The sequence below is a fragment of the Poecilia latipinna genome, unplaced genomic scaffold (assembly GCF_001443285.1).
Source record: "Poecilia latipinna isolate Pla-1442-1.1 unplaced genomic scaffold, P_latipinna-1.0 Scaffold2485, whole genome shotgun sequence".
NCBI lineage: Eukaryota > Metazoa > Chordata > Actinopteri > Cyprinodontiformes > Poeciliidae > Poecilia > Poecilia latipinna.
This window is the reverse complement of record NW_015115101.1, coordinates 66819-87562: the sequence shown is the minus strand read 5'-3', so window position 1 is coordinate 87562 and position 20744 is coordinate 66819. Positions and strand designations below refer to the sequence as shown.

At 39.5% G+C, this 20744-nt stretch overlaps 2 protein-coding genes across 5 annotated transcripts; both read right to left on the bottom strand.

The window, feature by feature from the left end:
- Positions 1-1531: 1531 nt before the first annotated feature.
- Positions 1532-17515, bottom strand: LOC106938004 (B-cell receptor CD22-like). Of its 3 annotated transcripts, none has more exons than XM_015019816.1 (9): positions 17505-17515; positions 5810-5897; positions 5134-5655; positions 4544-4846; positions 4214-4468; positions 4056-4091; positions 3593-3677; positions 1909-1948; positions 1532-1762 (listed from the first exon to the last, which is right to left on the bottom strand). In XM_015019816.1, the coding sequence occupies exons 2-9, from the start codon at positions 5892-5894 to the stop codon at positions 1700-1702; spliced, it is 1389 nt and encodes a 462-aa protein (XP_014875302.1). In that variant the 5' UTR covers positions 5895-5897; positions 17505-17515; the 3' UTR covers positions 1532-1699. The 3 variants fall into 3 exon arrangements, with proteins under 3 accessions (XP_014875302.1, XP_014875301.1, XP_014875303.1); XM_015019815.1 differs by lacking the exon at positions 17505-17515 and adding an exon at positions 6084-6275; XM_015019817.1 differs by lacking the exons at positions 5134-5655; positions 17505-17515 and adding an exon at positions 6084-6275.
- On the bottom strand, positions 12304-18791 carry LOC106938005 (sialic acid-binding Ig-like lectin 7). Of its 2 annotated transcripts, XM_015019818.1 has the most exons (9): positions 18747-18791; positions 17222-17313; positions 16637-17023; positions 16036-16338; positions 15705-15959; positions 15547-15582; positions 13471-13555; positions 12693-12736; positions 12304-12540 (listed from the first exon to the last, which is right to left on the bottom strand). In XM_015019818.1, the coding sequence occupies exons 2-8, from the start codon at positions 17304-17306 to the stop codon at positions 12706-12708; spliced, it is 1182 nt and encodes a 393-aa protein (XP_014875304.1). In that variant the 5' UTR covers positions 17307-17313; positions 18747-18791; the 3' UTR covers positions 12304-12540; positions 12693-12705. The 2 variants fall into 2 exon arrangements, 1 of the variants encoding a protein (XP_014875304.1); XR_001422509.1 differs by lacking the exons at positions 12304-12540; positions 12693-12736 and adding an exon at positions 14678-14765 and having other exon boundaries at positions 13480-13560.
- Between the last annotated feature and the right edge of the window lie 1953 nt (positions 18792-20744).

The window sequence follows — 20744 nt, the reverse complement described above, 5'->3', positions numbered from 1 at the left end:
ATTCTTTCTCTCCACCCTCACAGCTGAATGACATACATTTTGTGTTAAATAGGCTTAAAAAATACAGCAGTCAAACCACAATAGAAATGAAACTTCAATTTAAATCATCTCCTTGTTGGATAACAGTTACTGATTGGACACTGAATCTGATCTGACTAATCAGATACATCACATCACCACTGTAGTGATATTGAATAAGCATAAACATTTAACAGCCAAATATGGGACGATTCTGTATTGGGCAAGCTTTAGCTAACCTGATTATTTACAACCCTCCTGTCCTGCTAATACACTGACGGTACTTACCTACATTTAAAGGCTTTTTTTTTTTTTCATCCCGCCAACATCTTTATCCTTCTCCCTTTTCCTTTTCTGTTTTGCGCCCCGGACAGCTTTTTTTTCTGCTGCTCCATTTTGTCAAGTGGAGTGTTAGTCTAAGATAAAAAAAAATATATATATATATAAAAAACACCCCTGCGTTTTCTTAGGGGCGCGTGCCCAGCCACCAGTGTGGGAAGGGAGAGCGACAGCAGGGGAGGTGAAGGAGCAAAGGGGCACCTAATCAGTGCTTTTCCCCGTTATTGATCATTTCATTCTGTTAAATATAGAAAATGCAAACTAGAAAAAAACATTTTTCGAGAGAGGGTTTTGAGGCCCCCTCTAGTGCAGCGCCCCTATGCGTTGCATACACTGCATATCCACTTTTTGCGCCACTGGCTCTGAGTTCTTATTTCATTATAGGCAAGCAGAGATTCGCTACATTTTGAAATCAGCTATTTTAGGAATTAAAAACTTATATAGAACAGGCAACAGATCACCTGCTTGTCACCTGCATGTTAACAATTGTAGCAAGTCTGGAAATTATGGGCAAACATTTTATACATATACTTCAAGTAATGTTTTAGCTAGCCTTTTTGTTAGATCAGATTACCAGGGGTTTCTTTTCCTTTATTTTTCACTAGATGATAGGCCCTGTTTTGTTTTATTACTTTCTTTGGTACAAGCTAACTGTCAGAACAAGTTGTGCAACCTTTTGGGATTTTTCAAAGAAAAATAAATCATTTTTTTCCCATTTATAAGGACTCTGTCCTTTTATTGTGGTTGTCGGGTTATTCAGCCCAATTTAAATGGGTCTGGGAAAGCTGTAAATGTGTTTTAATAATCTGTCAACAAAACTATAAGAATTAAAAGAAGTAACGTCTTAAACAGTCTGTGTAAAGAATCAATATAAACGTGTTTCACCTCACGAATGGAGATTTAAATAAAAGCACTTTTTAGATATTATAATTTCTTGAATATGACAATAGATTTCTTTTCAAAATTGTATAAACACTTTAAAAAAATTGCATGGTTATTTCCAGCAACCTTAAATAATTTTGGGCATAAATTTCAAACAGATTAATTGGATCGGATATAACCATTATTACAATAACAGACCAATGTTTTGGTTGTGATTAGAGCTTCCAATCATTTTAACAATTTGCTGTAAAATCCCAATAAAAACATGTTTTCTAATAAGAAACAGACATTCTACAGAAAGAGGTCAGTGTTTATTCCCTTGTGTTGACCTCTGGGCAGTCAGACTCTGCTGAGCTGCTTTTTCTCAGAGATCTGGAGATCTGTGTGTACGTCGTCTCCTGTTACTGCCTGCTGCTATGCAAGGAGGAAGCTGTTTAATCAAGAAGTTTAGATCCTCATGTTAAACAGCTCCCTCAGTGGTACTGGCCCACAAATCAAGGCCCAGTTGGTCAGTAACTGGAGTCTGTGGGAAGTTAGAAGGAAAAACAGAAATATAAAAACAAAAAACCTGTCATGGATACCAAGAGGTGATTTTGACTTGTATTAGGAGCTTATTGATAAATCATTTGTTCATTCTCTTTAGTGAGAACAGTCTATAACTGCACTTACATTGGCCTGTTGTGGAGTTTTACGTTTTATCTTGTAAAACCTGGAAGAAACAATAAAACAGTCAGAATCATTCTTGTGTTTCATGATGCAAGACAGGAACAAGTTCTGGAATTAGTAGTGAGTGAGTCTGTAGGATGCAGACTTTTTTGGAGCTATTTTTGTAGTAGTTGCAGTAGGAAAAAATTTCTTATAGTCAGAAAAGTGAGCAATAGCCTGCCCTACACCATTGTCAATCTAAACCAGGGGTGGGCAATCCTGGTCCTGGAGGGCCGGTGTCCTGCAACTCTTAGATGTCTCCCTGGTCCAACACGCTTGAACCCAACAGCTGAATCACCTAAGTGTAATCAAGTTATCCAGGGTTCTGCTAACGATCTCATTATTTGACTCAGGTGTGTTGAAGTTGAGACACATCTAAAAGTTGCAGGAGACCGGCCCTTGAGGCCTGGAGTTGCCCACCCCTGATCTAAACACGTGTGAGGACATATAAAAGTCCATCAGGCATTGCAGAGTCTATGAAAAATACTCTACTGAAAATATACCACTGGTTGTCCGGCCCTGTCCCAACTGGTGCCAGTGGAAAGTGGAGGCCACCACCTTTCCAACGATTGTGAAACTATTTCAGGTGACTTTGTTTCTGTGTGTAACACTGTGCTATTCACACAGCCTTTGATACAGTGGATGAGTTGTTCCAAACTTTTCTTTCTGGGTTTGGTTTTGTTGTTGAACAGCAATAGATTTAATGGAACAGAGTCGACATTCACCGTTTGGGAAGCTTTGGCTCCCAAATCAAGATTAGTCTTCAGCATATATATTCCTGGATTTTTTAAATTGATACATGGTATTTTACACATTTGTTGACAACTGTCTTCATTTTATGTCTTTTTCCTAAATGGAGCCAAATGGATACAATTGAGCTCATTTTCTATTTGTTGTTGTGATTCTATTGTGTGGACAATGGTATATTTTGATGATACACAGAATAAATGTCATGACAACAGGTTATGTGACAGGCAGAAATAGTCATACAGTAGAAATGAGAGTTTTAATTGCATCAGATTCTCTTTTGAGATGAAAAACTATTTAACACACTTTTGGGTACATTTGGCCAAATTGAGCCAAAATTCCAGCTTCGCTTGATCCACTGCTCACTAAAACCTCTGCGGAGCAAATGCTTCAACTGATCCATTTGGTACAATTATTCTCAAACTGTCAATGTATCAAATCTGAAATTATTCAAAAGTTTTAATTGGAGTTTGTGCTGTTGATTTAGAAAAAAATGAGATGAAGTATTAAATGTAGAATATTTTCTTTCTTTAGTCACAAATAACTCGGGCATATTAACGGTTACAATAGAGGTTCCACTTGAAAAGTAATTATGTTCTTACTTTAACAACATTGTTACATTTCGATCCTGTAACTGTGAAGCTATTTTTAATTTATTTTGCTCAGCTTTTAATTATGTGAATATTTGAGGTTTTTGTTTTTGTTGAATTTCAAGTAATTTTCACAATTAATTTCCCCCACATTGTCATACTGAGGGATTTGTGTGCAGAATGTTTAGGAAAGTAATTAATTTAATACAATTGGGAATAAGAAAGCATTCAACAAAATGTAGAAACAGTTAAGTGCTGTGAATAGTCTCAACTACACTTCTCTGTACATTTACTCAAATTCTCATACTCACCACATGATGATTTTGAGCAGGCAGACAAGGACAAAGAACCCTGCTCCTGAAAAAAGTGTCGTCTGAATTTGATGAACGTCAATTCCTGGAAAATAAAAAGTGAAAAAACTGAAGATTATGCAAGGTATTTTTAGAGTTCATATATTTCTGGTTGAGTCTGTTGAGAAAGCATCATACAACATGTTGCCACTAACTTTCAAAGTTTAGCATGGCTGGAATGCTAGCCTTTAATGACAGCTAGCATTTTGAATCTAAACCTCGAAAATGGAATAAGTCTAAAAAAGTATGGAGCAAATGCAGGCTGATCAAAACTTCACCAACCACCCTAAACTGATAGGACTAAAATTTATTTAACTTTTTATTTTATTTTTTCCTGAAAAAGGACAAAGGAAATAAGCTAGTTTGTGACAATAAAAAAAAAAAATGAGTGAACAGAAAATTTTCCAGTGAAGTAGATGAGTACCTTTTCTTTCAGCAATTTCATCAGCTGGCTGATACGCTGAATAAAGAAAAACAAAAACTGAATGAATCTGATTGCTTAAATCTGTTTTCATCTACAACTTTCAAATGATCCCCTGGTGACTCAGTCACAGTAACATCCTTCCATATTTCTCTATTTACCTATTACTGGATCCATCAGACGAATCTCTGGAGATGTCTGACTACCAACATCATTCGTGGCCACACAGTAATAAATTCCCTCCTCAGTGGCATTGAGTCCATAATTTTCTCCTTCACCTACTTTCATGGCTCCACTTGTGGTGTTCTCGAACCAGGTGAAGCCGCTGACAGGAGGCTTGGCTCTGCTGGAGCAGTTCAGCTCCACCCATCTACCTGCTGTTAAACTGATGGATGCTGAGGTGTTTTTGGGAGCATCTGAGGAAAATGTGACAAGCCTTCAGATTATTGATGAGAACCAGCTGAACCATGATGTTCTGATGGATCACTTACAGGAAACACTGAGAGTCACTTCTGCATTTGCTGTCTTGTGTTTCCCTCCATCCATAGGATATCTAGCGAAGCAGATGATGTTGTATCCATCGTGGATCTCTGACAGAGTGATGTTCTGCTGGATTGTAGTTGTAAATGTTCCATCTTTGTTCTTCTGCATCTGTCTGTGAGGGTTTGGTTGGAGGTTCAAGGTGAGTCCAGGAGGTGAATATGGACAGGGAGTGAGAGCTGAGCACGTTACGGTGACAGAGTTCTTCTCCTTCACGACACCTGAGATTTCAATCCTGGGGCTCCAAGCAGAATCTGTGTTTTCACATCACACACACATTTTACACAGTGAGATATAGCAGACTGACTCCACTTTAAACATGTGGGGCATAAAAAAACAATAGAGAATGATAAAGAAGAGAACTCATTAAAAAATAAATTTAGATAAAACATCCACTTTGTGCTCACAAACTGCTTTCTTTAACTCAGATCCTGTTGATATTTAACTTTACAACAAAGTCTCAGTTAATGGAAATGCATCATATTTTTTTTTCTCTGTTCAACATTAACTTTACACATAAATACAAACAAAAATCTCTCACCTCTAACTGTTACTTGAACAGGATCACAGACAGCCGTGGCTCTGAACAGCCCACTCTCCATCCTGAAGTAGAATTTTGTCGCTTGAATTGGTTGTCTGCTAGAAAAGAGGGTAGTGCAGTTCTTCTCACTCAGGTTCCCAATAATGTTTACTGTGTATCTGTTTTGTGACTGACTGCTGTTGTAAATCACATTTTGCGGAAAGGACTCAACCCCATGTTCATCTGTTATCCAAACTCCAATCGTTTCTCTCCTGTCGTCAAACTTTTCCACGTTTCCAGTCATGTTCATTTCACGGTCGTCTTCTGGGTGACTGCTGTTGTAAGTCACATTCTGTGAATCCTGTCCAAAGTCTGGGTGACTTTGAAGCGAAACTTCAAATTTTTGTCTCCCCCCATCAGACATTTCTCTTGGTATTTCTAGAAAACTGCATGGGATGAACAAACAGGATCCACTCAGACCTTCCAGTGTTTCTGGTGCAGTAATACCGAGGGATGCGTTCTGGGAACATCCTGTCTGAACTCCTGTAAAAGCAGAGTAAATAGTAATACAATGTGAAGCAAAATATTGCTTAGGATAAACTTGCATGTGGAGCCTTTAAGCAAATCAGAATTTATTTCTTGAGATGACAAATACTGCCAGTAATGTCTAATGAAAGTGAGATAACAACCATCTCACCTGGAAGAAAGAAGACACTCAGTAACATGCTGACTGTCAGCACTTTCTCAGTCAGGGCTGCCATCACTCTCTTAAATGCCTCCATCGGCTCATAGAGACAAGATGAAAGAAAATTTTAGATTTCAGTTTAAATAAAAGCGGATAATTAATTAAAATATAAAGTTATGTATTTAAATCTGCCACACAAAATGCATGAAAAGGGTCAAACCAAAGTATCCAAATTCTGTCGCTATACAATAATTTAAAAAATTAGTACAATAATCAGTTTTCTTACTGGGACTCTGGTTTTCTTTTGATCAGCAGCAAAACAAATCCCACAATTACTCTGGTTAAAAGAGCTTCACTTCCTGCTTGTTTTGTTCAAAACAGGAAGTAATTTCTCTGTAAGGTCTTGGGTTTTTCTAGGTTTGGTCAAGCAACTATTCTTTGTTCGTCAAAGGTCCAACAGGTTCACCATATTTTTTTCTAACAAGGAGAAACAAAATCAAGTTGGTAATTAACATTAGTTCAGTGACTTCTACCCCGGAGTTACAGACAGCAACAGAGAAAGGGGCTCTGACTGTGAAGGTATGGTGATGTCTGACATACATTCACAATATTAATCCACATAACCAATCTTATTTTTTAACATAAATAGCAATGAATTTATATGTTTTTAGTACAGGAAATAAAATCGCTCATATATTTCAGATTCAAAGACGATCACACAATCAGTAAATGAAACATTACTTTGTGTCAAAAATTAAAACAAGAGAAAAAGTGAAGTTAGTAGCCAAGATCAGCAGCAGCTTCTGAACCTAGAGATTAAATAAAAATCCAATAAATAACCATAAACAGTCCCTACTACAGAACAATGTCTCCCAATGAACAGTTGACAGCAGATAACAGTTGTAAAATTAAACACAGCAAAAAACATTAACTATGATAACTGTTAAAAACATAAACAAAACATGGCAAAATTACACATGAAAGCCTGTATTTAGTTAAGTTAGTCTGAAATACATGCTAAAATATAACACTAGTAAAAAACACAGAACATACCAATTTCAGACTGCAACAGAAAAGGGAATGATCTGTCAGTTACTGGTTGCTATGGTAACCACTCAGCGTCAAGAATTGGCAAGCTACGCCATCCAAAGTGTTATATTAATAATACAAATATAATAATAAAAGATAAATATCTACAAATTATATCTACATATATATATATATATATATATATATATATATATATATATATATATATATATATGATGTTAGCTCGTTTTTNGGTTGGATTCTTTTCGAATAGACCCAGGCCACTTGGGTATCTGATTGGGCTGAAAGGATTCCTCGAGTGATTTGAGTACTTCGATTATTAAAATTCCTTGAGGAAAATTGATCTGCCTCGAAGTCTGTTGTTTTATTATTTAGCGCACCGTGTTCCGGTCGGGACTTTATTTGCGCTCTCACTTCCGCCTGAGTTGTTGACATAACGTCCAGTTTCCAAGTTTGGCCTGGGAGGATTTTAATGATTCATGATAATGTCAGGTTGTTTTTCGGGGGACCAATGAACATCCTTAAAATGACGGGAGCGATGCTTGGAGTACGGAAGCCTTTCTCCTCCCGGGGCTGCGGGTTCAGAGCGAACGGCGGGGACGATTTATACAAGTGAGCAGATAGACTGAACACTGCGGGCGGCTGGGCATTAGATGCGTAGCTTTGCTGAAAATACCGGAAAATAAATTTTATATCATCCCGGTCGCAACAAGTGGGTGGCGAAGCGCATCGTGACGTTACATACCTGGTAGATGTATTTCAGAGTGAGACGAATACAGACCGTGTCAAATCCCGTCGCTAACAGAAACACAACCGCTATAAATGTCTGGGCAAGGTGAGAGTTCATCTATTAAACTGACTGAAAATAAACAGAAAGCTGGAGTATAGATATTTTTTATAATAGCCTGCTTACAAATGGGTAGGCTATTTGTGAGCCTGCCTCTTTATTATTACACTGAATATAACTTCAGATTCTTGTATAACTTTTCTTCAGGTTAACTTGGAAAGTGAGCTATTATTGTTACAAGTTAATTTTCTAAACGACAGTAAAGTAACTGTTAGGGAAGCTCAAATGTGGAAAAATTGGACTGATATTAATATGCGATAGTAATACTGCTGTTATGTTAGATTTACCAATGTTTTATTTTATCTTTTTCTTATCCGATTACCCCATTAATCGTAGGAATAATCAATTGATTACGCAATTACTAAAATATTCATTTACAACAGCCCTAGTATTTGATATATATCCAAATCAAATATCATCCAACCTGAAAGTCATTGATACTTGATAAAAGACACTACTCCGCGTTCTGACGCACAAGGGGGAAGAAAAACAACAACCATGACGGACTATAATGAGGATTAAGTTGTTAATATGCTGGCTCCGGTCGGACAACAGCTTCAAATGACTATTGGTAAAACACTGAGTACGCTGACGTTATTGCGCATACGGGACACTTTCAGGCTGTTTGCCTGTTCACACTGGAGAACACAGACAAGTCGCATATATTTGGAAGTGTGAAAAGCAATGGTTAAAAAAAAATCCAATTTGACAAAAAAATTGGAATTGGGTCACTTCAGGCTGCAGTGTGAACACAGCCTAACAGCTCACCTGGATGAAAGAAGACACTCAGTAACACGCTGACTGTCAGCACGTTCTCAGACAGGGCTGCCATCACTCTCTTATATCCCTCCATTAGCTCACAGAGACAAGATGAAAGAAAACTGTCAGTTTAAATAAAAGCGGATAATTAATTGAAATATCAAGTTATGTCAGAGAAATGTCACATTTAAAACAAAATGCATAAAAAAGGGTAAAACTAAAATATCAAAATTCTGGCATTACACAATTAGTTTACAAAATTAGGATGATTGTATTGTATAATTTCTGATCATAAATTTATGTCATTAATCCATATAACCAATCTTTTCTTTGACATAAATAGCATATATTTCACATTCAAAGACTATCACACCATTGGTAAATGAAACATTACTTTCTATCAAAACTTAAAATACACCTAATGAGAGAAAAAGTTAAGCTAGTGGTTAAGATCAGTCCAGCAGCTTCTGCCCCTATATAAATAAAAATCCAATAAATAACTACAAACAGTCTCCACTACAGAGCAACGGCTCCCAATGAACAGTTGACAGCAGTTAACTGCTATCAACGGTGCTGTGTTGTAAAATTAAACACAGCAAAAAACATTAATTATGATAACTTTTAAAAACAAACAAAACATGGCAAAATTACACATGAAAGCCTGTATTTATTTAAGTTAGTCTAAAATACATGCTAAAATATAACACTTGTAAAAAACACAGAACTGATCCTAATACATACCAGTTTCAGACGGCAACAGAAAAAGGGAATGATCCCAGTTACTGGTTACTATGGTAACCACTAAACATCAAGGGTGACATAACTTATATAGAATAATAGAATGTACTTTATTAATCCCCAAGGGAAAATTGCTTATTTGTTGACAAGCTACTCCATCCAAATACTCCATTAAATATTAATAATACGAATATAACCATAACAGATAAAAGAAAGATGGCTTCCTCCACCTTCAGATTAACGCTAGTAATGCAATATGACAAAAAATAAATGAATAAATAAACTAACAAGCATGTACATGCAAATATGTTAATTCTATAAATCTATGAATGGGTGTAGAGAAGATTAGATTTAAGTTACTAAGAGTTGGGCGTTGTAAAGTCTGATGGCATTGAGCAGCAGGTGGTTCAGCCCACAGCATGTGACAAGGTCGTACAGCAGCCCTGTCCTCAGTCTCATCACCCTCACTGCTACAACCAAACCACAGCTGAACCATTTGAGAACTTCTGGAGATGACAGGTCTCAGTGCAATAGCTGAAGTCTATTGTAGAGAGAGTGAAAAGGAAGGGAGAGAGGACACTCCCTTCTGGCGCCCCTGTGTTGCCAACAACGCTGTCTGACACACAGTGTCACAGGCACATAAACTGTGATCAGCCAGTTACAGTCCACAATCCAGGACTATCTAACTAACAGGTGGAAACAGGGGATCCACCTGAATTGCTGTCGTCTTCTCACCTGGTAGAACAGGATGGATGGTGTTGAATGCACTGGAGAAGTAAAAAAAACATAATTCTCACCATCGTCGCCGGCTGGTCCAGGTGAGCATATACACGGTTGATCAGGAAGATGACAACGTCCTCAAATCCAAATTTGGGTTGGTAGACAAACTGCAAGAGCTCCAAAGTGTGATTGTACCAGGGGTTGGAGCTGCGCCGGGACGAGTCTCTCCAGGGAATTCATGATGTGGGAGGTCAGTGCTACAGGCCTGTAATCCTTGGAGTCACAGGGATGCTGCATTTTTGGCACTGGAACAAGGCAGGGTTTTTTTCTACATCACAAAGACCCTCTGTAGCTACAGGTTCATGTTGAAGTTATGCTGGAGGACTACACAGAAGTTGGGTAGCACAGGCGTAGAGCACCCTCTGGCTCACACCATTAGGGCCTGCAGCCTTCGCCAGGGTGGAGTCTCACCAGCTGTCTTCTAAGATCTTTGGCAGTGATGTTTACCGTAGAGGTGGCTGGCGGAGGGGTGGGGGCATGGTCACAAGAAGAGGGAAGGAGGTGTGAAGGTGAGACTCGCGAGGGAATGAAGGACTCTGAAGAGGGAGTGGGGGAGTGGACAGCAGCAGGTATTGATGGGAGTATGGGCGGGAGGCAGTGACATGCGGTGAGGTTCATAGTTGGTGGGGCACTGAATTAATCATAATCAGATTTACAAACGTAGACCCCCTGCATGTTATTGTTTACATACGGAAATTTTGCAAATGCAGATAACGCTGGAGGTCAAAGACACTATTCTTTTACATGTCATCCATAGCCGCGCTGTCGCGGTAGAATAATTCCGTTAACTCAATGAAACGTGGAAATGTAGGTTTATTAAAGTAGTGTTACGCTCCACAACAAAAGGAGAAACCGCTAAAGTACAATTCAAAACCACTTCTTTCTCGCTCTCTATATCGACCAAAACACGCACAGCCTCGTTGCCATAGCAACCGACAACAACGCCATTTCAGTTTCAGCGTACAACACCAAAAAACACTCAAATATTCCCTATACAAAGCACAGAACATTCAGTCTGTTGCAGTAGTATAGTTTTAGGCTTAATGTTTTGGGATTATAGCTACCGCTATTAGTTCATCCAAAGCCAAGTCTTATCATATTCAAAACCAATGCGATCTGGCTTTGAATATAGTGGTCGACCGCTTATGTTTGGTGAGGCTTCTTCGAAAATTATTTAAGTCACAAAATCCCTTCTGAGTTCACACAGTGCCACAACCTGAGAAAAGAAGGTAAGGGAAGCAGAAAAGGCAGTGTCGAGCAGAACATCCACTAAGTCGGTCTTTTCTGGTATACCACTCCGTTTGAGAAGAGTGGTACCCTTCTTTCTCGTAGTTTGAAGCAAACTTTTAGACAGAACACCGGTGTTGATCTTCCTTTAGTTATTTCCTGCTTCGATTGAAAATCCACTTTAGAAAACTGTTTAAGTGCAGAAATATAAGTACGTCTTCCACGTTGACGTCGGAAGAGAAGAGAAAGCAATATATCACTGCACTTCACTTATCTACTAGTGACAGCGAGCTACACTTATTAGCTCGCTATCACTCACTCTGCAAACGTGGAGTCACAAGACCAATGTCTGGGGTCATGAGCGCCCCCTGCCATGAGGCAAGAAAACTGCCTGCCTCACCTCGAATATGTTCTCTGCCGTTTGTGATCGTTCCTCAGCACACGAAACACGTTACACACAGAGTTGGTGACAAAAAAAACACTGTACTTTACATACATAATCTAAATTATGGAAAATCAGTTTAGATATTAAATGTCTTTTAAAAAGTTTGTTAGCGACATACAGACAGGAGGAACATGTTCCCATCGAACGGCAGCCAGCACGGTTAGGGAGAGGTCATGCAATCCAAGCTGAGGCTCAGCTTGCTGTTGCCTCACCACCTGTGCTTTCGAGCATTTGAACGGGAAATCCTGTTTTCAGACTGAAAATATGTGCTCTTGGACTATGGCATAAAAATTCCACCAAGAAAGCAGAGAGTTTTGCAAGCGAAGATTAGCTCCGAGCAGAGACTAAGTGTGAGTGCGAGGAGAAGTTTTGAGTGCAATCATTACAAATTCTAAGAAGAAAGACAGGAAGTCCTGCTTCCAAAATTAAAATGTAAGCAAAAGTATTAAAAGTTTTGAGAACAAATGACATGAAATCCTGCTTTCAGACTGGAAGTGTGTGCTCTTGGATTATGGCAGAAAACATCCTCCATACACATGTAGCCATCATTATTACAAAGGCCAATGTTTTAATTGTGAGAAAATGAAACTTCCAATCATTTAACAATTAGCAGTAAGACCCTAATGAAACCAGGTTTTCAGAAATCTTACAGACAGAAAGTGTCTTTATTTAAAAGAGGTCAGTGTTTATTCCCTTGTGTGTTGATGACCTCTGGGCAGTCAGACTCTGCTGAGCTGCTTTTCGTCTTGGAGATCTGTGTGTATGTCGTCTCCTGTCGCTGCCTGCTGCTATGCGTGGAGCAAGATATTTTATCAAGAAGTTTAGATCCTCATGTTAAACAGCTCCCCCAGTGGTACTGGCTCACAATTCAAGGCCCAGTTAGTCAATAAATGGAATCTATTGGAAGTTAGAAGGGAAAACAGAAACATAAAAAAATCAGATAAAACAGTCATGACAGGTAACAGGTGATTTTGACTAATTTAAAGAGCATATTGATACATCATTTGCTTGGGGAGTTTTTCTATCATGAGAACAGTGTAGTACTACACCTACACCGAGCTGTTATGGAGTTTCGGATCTCTTCTTGTGAAACCTGGAAGACATTACAGAGCAGTCAGAATTATTGTTGTGTTTCATGATATGAGAGTAGAACCAGTTCTGAAATTAGTAGTGAGTGAGTCTGAAGGATGCAGACCTTTTTGGAGATATTTTTATAGTAGCTGCAGTTGGAAAAATATGTTATAGTCAGAAAAGTGAGTAATAGCCTACACCATTTATATATTTGCAGCCTGGAGGAAGTCTGAGCAGACAGGACCAAGCCTCCGACCACTTTTACCTTTATTTTCTGTTCTTCCAGCTAAGAAGTCTAATCAAATTACCATTATGGACAATGGTATATTTTGATGTTATACAGAGTAAATGTCATGTCAAGGTTTTAATTGGAATTTGCACTGTTGATTTAGAAAAAAAAAATAGATGAGGTAATATATATATAATTTTTTTTAATATATAGGATATATTTTCTTTATTTTCAGATAGTTACAATAGAGGGTCCACTTGAAAAGTATTTTTAAGATTTTACTTTTACACAAGTACCAACATCGTTATATTTAAACCCTATAAATGGAGCTATTCTTGATTTATTTTGCTCTACATTTACTTATGTGCATATTTGGGTTTTCTTTTTATTGAATTTTTCAGAATTTGCACAATACTTTTTTTCACCCCACATCATCATAATGGGGGAACCAAATGAAGGAACAGTTAAGTGCCTGGAATAGACTCAACTACACTTCTAAGTACACATACTCAAATTATCATACTCACCAAATGATGATTTTGAACAGGCAGACAAGCATCATAACCCCTAATGCTGTGAGAATTGGAATTTGAACTTTAGAACTCTCAATTCCTGGGAAAATAAGAAATGGAAAAAACTGAATACATGCAAGATATAACAGCAACACGCTGGACTCAGCCTTCCAGATCAACGTTCAGTTATTCTGAGCGGACCGTGACGAGCGGAGACCGGGGAGGAGTTCTCTCCCCAGTGAATGAAGGTTGGTGTACGAACTGTGGACTGGTAAAAAGCTGCTGCTCTGAGGTGATAGAACTCATGACAGTGAAATGTCTACCGTACTCTCTGCCTCCAGAGTTTACAGCGATGTTCGTCACCATTGTTTACATTTTGCAGGTTGCTAACGGCAACAAACCATTGAAGGAGCAGTATGACACCATTAGCTCACAGTTGATTGCAGGGGACTTTAATCATGTGAAACCAGCAGACGCTCTGCCCAGTTTTTTACCAATATGTTACCTTTCCTACAGAGGGAGACAACACTTTGGACTGTGTGTACACCAACATTCACAGTGCGTACAAAGCTCTTCTTTGCTCCCATCTTGGCCTCGGAAGAAGACAGTCACTGTGCCCAGGGATGCCGCCTCTGTGCTCCAGGACCATTTTCAGTGCACACATTGGCAGGTTATAAAAGAGGGATGTACTTATTAGGGAGAGGTGGACCTGGAGGAATACACCTCCACTGTTTTGGGCTTCAAATCTAAGTGTCCTGATGATGTCATCACCACCAAGAAAGCAACCTGTTACCCAAACCAGAAACCCTGGATGAATGCAGAGATCTGCTGAAAGCCAGGGATGTTGCTTTCAGGACAGGTGAAGCATCAGTTCTCAGAGAGGCAAGGAAAGAACTGACTTCAGGCATTGTAAGGACTTCCTGACCAACAGAGCTTAGACCGTCAGGATCTAAAACACTGTCTCCTCCTCCATCACCCTCAGCACTGGCTTGCTGCAGGCAGTGCACTGAGCCCCCTCCTCTTCACTCTGCTGACATATGAATGCTCGCCAAGGCACCCCAGCTTTCATATAGTGCAGTTTGCCGACGACACAACAGTAGTGGGATGCATCATGAACAGTGGTGGAGATGGTAGTGGATTACAGAAAGGACAAGGATCCTCTTCAGCCCCTGTACATTGGAGGAGCTGCTGTGAAGGTGGTCTCCAGCCGCAGGTAACTTGGTGTGCAAATATCCACAGACCTCGCCTAGAGTGCCAACACCTCCTGTCTGGTCAGGAAGGCCCATCAGCATCTCTACTTCCTCTGGAAGCTGCAGAGAGGTGGACATGGGAACTCAGTTCTGAGGGGCTTCTATTGCTGTGTGGTGGAGAGCGTTCTCTACACCACCATCAGCATGTGGCATGGCAATTGCACTACTGCTATGAGGACGACTCTGCAGAGGGTGGCTGCACAGAGTATTGTGGGGAGCAGCCTTCCCTCCATCTTGGACCTCCGCACATCATAATGCAGGAGAAGGGTGCTCCTCATCCTAGACACAGTCTGTTTCAGCTCCTTCCTTCAGGCAGGAGGCTGAGGAGCATCCAGAGCAAGACCACCAGGTTGAGAAACAGTTTCTTCCCTGCAGCCTCAAACTGCTGAATTCAGTCTGCACTTAATTCAGCTACATCTTACGTTTTATTTATTTACACACACACACACACACACACACACACACACACACACATATATATATATATATATATATATATATATGAATATATAGTTACTCATCACTTATTTGTTAGACTTCTCGATCTTGGACCTGAGTTCGAATTTTGTACCACAAGCAAAAATTGCAAAATGATATGACAATAAAAAAATTCTTGAGTCCTTACTTTAATGTTGAATCTAAAATCCGCAAATGTAAAAGCTTCAGAAAAGAATGGATGTACTGTAGGCTCAGCTAAACTTGATTTTCCTCCTAAACTGACAGGCATCATGTTTGTTTTATTTATGTTTTGCTGACTCAGATAAAGAAAATGAGATAGTTTGCAATAATCAAAACGAAAAAGTGAGTGCATCGGAAATTCTTCAGAGAAACAGATGAGTACCTTTTCTTCCAAGAACTTGATTAGACAGCTCAATCTCTGAATGGAGAAAAAACAAATCTGAATAAATCTGATTGCTTAAATATGTTTCCATATGCAACTTTCAAATGATCCCCTGGTGACTCAGTCACAGTAACATCCTTCCATATTTCTCTATTTACCTATTACTGGATCAATCAGGCGAATCTCTGGAGATGTCTGACTACCAACATCATTCGTGGCCACACAGTAATACGTTTTCCCCTCAGTGACCTGGACTCCATAATTTTCTCCTTCACCTGCTTTCATGGCTCCAGTTGTGGTGTTCTCGAACCAGGTGAAGACTCTGACGGGAGGCTTAGCTCTGCTGGAGCAACGCAGCTCCACCCATCTACCTTTTGTTAAACTGATGGATGCTGAGGTGTTTTTGGGAGCATCTGAGGAAAATGTGACAAACCTTAAGATTATTGATGAGAACCAGCTGAACCATGATGTTCTGATGGGATCACTTACAGGAAACACTGAGAGTCACTTCTGCATTTGCTGTCTTGTGTTTTCCTCCAGCCACGGGATATCTAGCGAAGCAGATGATGTTGTATCCATCGTGGATCTCTGACAGAGTGATGTTCTGCTGGATTGTAGTTGTAAACGTTCCATCTTTGTTCTTCTGCATCTGTCTGTGAGGGTTTGGTTGGAGGTTCAAGGAGAGTCCAGGAGGTGATTGCGGACAGGGAGTGAGAGCTGAGCACATTATGGTGACAGAGTTCTTCTCCTTCACGTCACCTGAGATTTCAATCCTGGGGCTCCAAGCAGAATCTGTGTTTTCACATCACACACACATTTTACAGCAGACTGATTCCACTTTAAAGACACGCTGAGCATAAGAAGATGGCAGATGATAAATATAAAGAAAAGATCACATTGAAAAATAAAATTAGATAAAACATCCACTTTCTGTTGACAAGCTGCATTCTTTAACTCTGGACTCTGACTCTGTTGATGATCCTACACAGCAGATGTTTAGCTTTACAGTGAAGACTCAGTTTATGGAGTTTGTCATCATAATCAATTTTCTCTTGATAATATCACGTACATAAAAACAAAATGCTCTCACCTTTAACTTTTACGTGAACAGGATCACAGGTAGCAATTGATCTAAACGGCCCGCTTTCAACTCGGAAGAAGTATTTACCTCTATAGCTTTGAATCATATGAGAAAACACAGTTGTGCAGTTTTTCTCACTCAGACTTCCAATTATGTTGATTCCATATTTGCTTTTTGACCAACTGCTGTTGTGAACTATATTCTGTGGATAAGCGCCAATGAAAATTGAAGTTTTTATCCAGATTCCAAATGTTTTTCTTCTGCTGTCAAACTTCATTGTCTTGTCGTCAGTAAAGCTACATGGAATTAGCAAACAGGATCCACTCAGAGAGTCAAGATGCCTTGGTGCAGTAATGTTGATTCCCTTGTGTGTCGAATGACATGCAGTCTGAACTCCTGTAAAAGTAGAGTGCAGATAGACACAATGTGTCATGACCATTTTTGTGAAGCAGTTTACGGGTCAGTTTCCTGACCCGTAAACTGCAGCCTGTTGCATGTGGAGATTTAAACAAAACAGGATCTATTTCTTGGGACTAGAAAAATAAATGCTTCCACTAATGTCTCCAAATGAAAGTGAGAGAACTAACAGCTCACCTGAAAGAAAGAAGACACACAGTAACATGCTGACTGTCAGCACGTTCTCAGACAGGGCTGCCATCACTCTCTTATATCCCTTCATCAGCTCACTGAGACAAGATGAAAGAAAAGCTTCAGTTTAAATAAAAGCTGATAATTAAATAGAATTTCAAGTTATGTCATAGAATCGTTACATTTAAATCTTCCAAAGAAAATGCATAAAAAGGGTAAAACCAAAACATCAGATTTCTGGCACTATTATACTATTAGGTAATAAAAGTAGAATAATAATTAATGTTACTAGGACTCTATGGTCTCTGTAATCATTTATTGCTATTTGACAAATTTATCTCAGTAATCCACATAACTAAACTTATTGTGGCATAGATTCAACAAGGAACTGGAAACATTCCTTGGAGAGTCTGGTCCATATTGACATGACAGCATCAGACAGCTGCTGCAGATTTGTCGGCTGCACATCCATGATGTGAATCTCCTGTTCCACCATATCCCAAAGTTGCTCTATTGGACTGAGATCTGGTGAGTGTGGAGGCCATTCGAGTCCAGTAAACTCATTATCGTGTTCATGAAACAGTCTGAGATGATTTGCACTTTATGACATGGTGCGTTATCCTGCTGGAAGTAGCCATCAGAGGATGGGTACACTGTGGTCATAAAGGGACGGACACGGTCAGCAAAAATACTCAGGTAGATCGTGGCATCAACATGATGCTCAATTGATACTAACGGGTCCAAGTGTGTCAGGAAAATATCCCCCACATCATTATACCAACACCAGCAGCCTGAACTGTTGATACAAGGCAGGAGGGATCCATGTTTTCATGTTGTTGACACCAAATTCTGACTCGACCATCTGAATGTCGCAGCAGAAATTGAGACTCATCAGACCAGGCAACATTTTCCAATCTTCTATTGTCCAATTTTGGTGAGCCTGTGTGAATTATAGCTTCAGTTTCCTGCTGTTAGCTGACTGAAGCGGCACCCAGTGTGGTTTTCTGCTGCTGTAGCCCATTCACCTCAAAGTTTGAAGTGTTGTGCATTCAGAGATGCTCTTCTGTGTTCCTTGGTTGCAATGCGTGGTTATTTGAGCCCGAACCAGTCTGGCCATTCTCCTTTGACCTCTGGCATCAACAAGACATTTGCGCCCACTGAAATGTCGCTCACTGGATATTTTCTCTTTTGCGGACCATTCTCTGTGAACCCTAGAGATGGTTGTGCATGAAAATCTCAGTAGATCAGCAGTTTCTGAAATACTCAGACCAAACCCGTCTAGGACCAACAACCATGCCATGTTCAAAGTCACTTAAATCACCTTTATTCCCCATTCTGATGCTCGGTTTGAACTGCAGCAGATCGTCTTGGCCATGTCTACATGCCGAAATGTCATGTGATTGACTGATTCTACTTCACAGTAATGAGCAATTGGACAGCTGTACCCAATAAAGTGGCCGGTATTTAACATTAAAAACTGTCACACAAATAGTAAATGAAACATTATTTCGTATCAAGATTTATAACCTACCTAACAGGAAAAAGGTGAAGTTGGTGGATCAGTCCAGCAGTCTGCCCCTAAAGAATAAATAAAAATTCAATTAATAACCATAAGCAGTCCCGACTACAGAACAATGCATCCCAGTGAACAGCTGACACCAGTTAACATTAAACACAGCAAAAAATAACATTATAACAGCTAAAGCATATACAAAACATGGCAAAATTACACATGAATCACAATATGGAATTAAACTTGTCTAAAATATAATACTTGAAAAGAAAACAGAGCCAATACCGCAATTACAGACAATAAAGGGACGAGCTGACAGTTACTGGTTGCTCTGGTAACCACCACCTGTCGAGTAGCATAGGTTACGTTCACACTGAAGTGACCCAATTCCAATTGGATTTTCTTGGTACGTTCATTCGCATTTCCAAACCTTGCGACTCGTATTATCTCCAGTGTGAACTGAAATGTCCCGCATGCACACCAGAGGGCGCAACCACCTCACACGTAGAGAGTGTGCTCAGTGTTTTGTCAACCTCCATAAAAATTAACAAGTACTGATTGTTTTCGGAAATAAACATGGATGGTAACCGTGGGGAGTATCTTACAATTTCGAAGCTGTTGTCTAACCGGAGCCAGCACATTAACAACTGAATCCCCATTAGAGTCCGCCATGGTTATATATTTTTTTCTTGTTGGCGCGTATCAGGACGTAGCGGGATATTGAATCTAAAATTAATTCTGAGTGCACCATGTCAGATATCCAGTGGTTTGTTTGGAGGCAGCCTTTCTAAGATGCTTTGCCAGTGTGACATCATATCGGTCTATGAGCTCAAGGATTCCCAGAAAATGTCAATTTTTAGGATTTCCTAACTGAGAATTTTTCCTCCTTAATGGCAAGTTTCTCTCTGCAAGGAAGAGTATTCAGTCAATAACTCAAGTCAACACACTTCTCCAGTGTGCTTTTTCAGCTGCCATGGTTTTCTGCAGTTCACTATCAATAGTCTTACCTAGGCATAAGCGAGATGCCAGTTCTTTCCACATCAGATAAGCGTTTGTGAGAACCACTGGTTTCATGGTGCTTCAGTGTTTTTGAAAGACATCACCAGTTATTATACCCCCCCACAAGGCCTGTGTCAAGAACTTTAGCTTTACCAAAAAGCTTACATGCAAAACAATAGACTCTGTTAGTATTTTTGGAATACAGTAACCAATCTCGTTAAACTTTCTCTCCATTAGACAGTAAACAAAAACAGTATGCTTTGGAAAAACACCTTTTATTATTTTCTGATCTTGGATATGGCCCATCAGAAACTTTCTGTGGGCCATTTTCAACCATGTAATGCCTAAATGTGTCCCCCATTTTGTGTAGTAAAGGCCATTCAGATGGTTCTTCTGAATAAAGCCTTGTCTCAGCCCTCTCCTCCGCAGCTCTGTGCGTCTCTCCCTCTTCATCATCTGGTCCTCTCTGCTCCTCTCCCTCATCTGCACCTTTGTTTCTCATTCTCCTTTGTGGTGGTTGACTCACCATGACTGCCTGCACTAATTTTCCCATAAAAGAACACAATCAAAGATGGTCATCAAAATTCAAAAGAAATTTTGTTGCCTCCCCAATGCCTACCTCATGTCATCACTTGTCTCCTCTATCACTGACCTCATGTCTGTCTCCTTCATCCCTTGTCTGTGGTGTTCTCCACTAAGTCATGTGGTCAAAAAAGCATTATATATATTAGTTGTAAAAATGACAGATCTTAATAGAGTTTTTTAAAATAATGTTTAAACATTATTGCTTGAGATGGACTAGTTGCTCCCTCACTTCCACCTGCATTAGACCAACCTGTTGCCTTCCCCTGTCTGTCCTGATTCTTTCTCTCCACCCTCACAGCTGAATGACATACATTTTGTGTTAAATAGGCTTAAAAAATACAGCAGTCAAACCACAATAGAAATGAAACTTCAATTTAAATCATCTCCTTGTTGGATAACAGTTACTGACTGGACTCTGCATCTGATCTGACT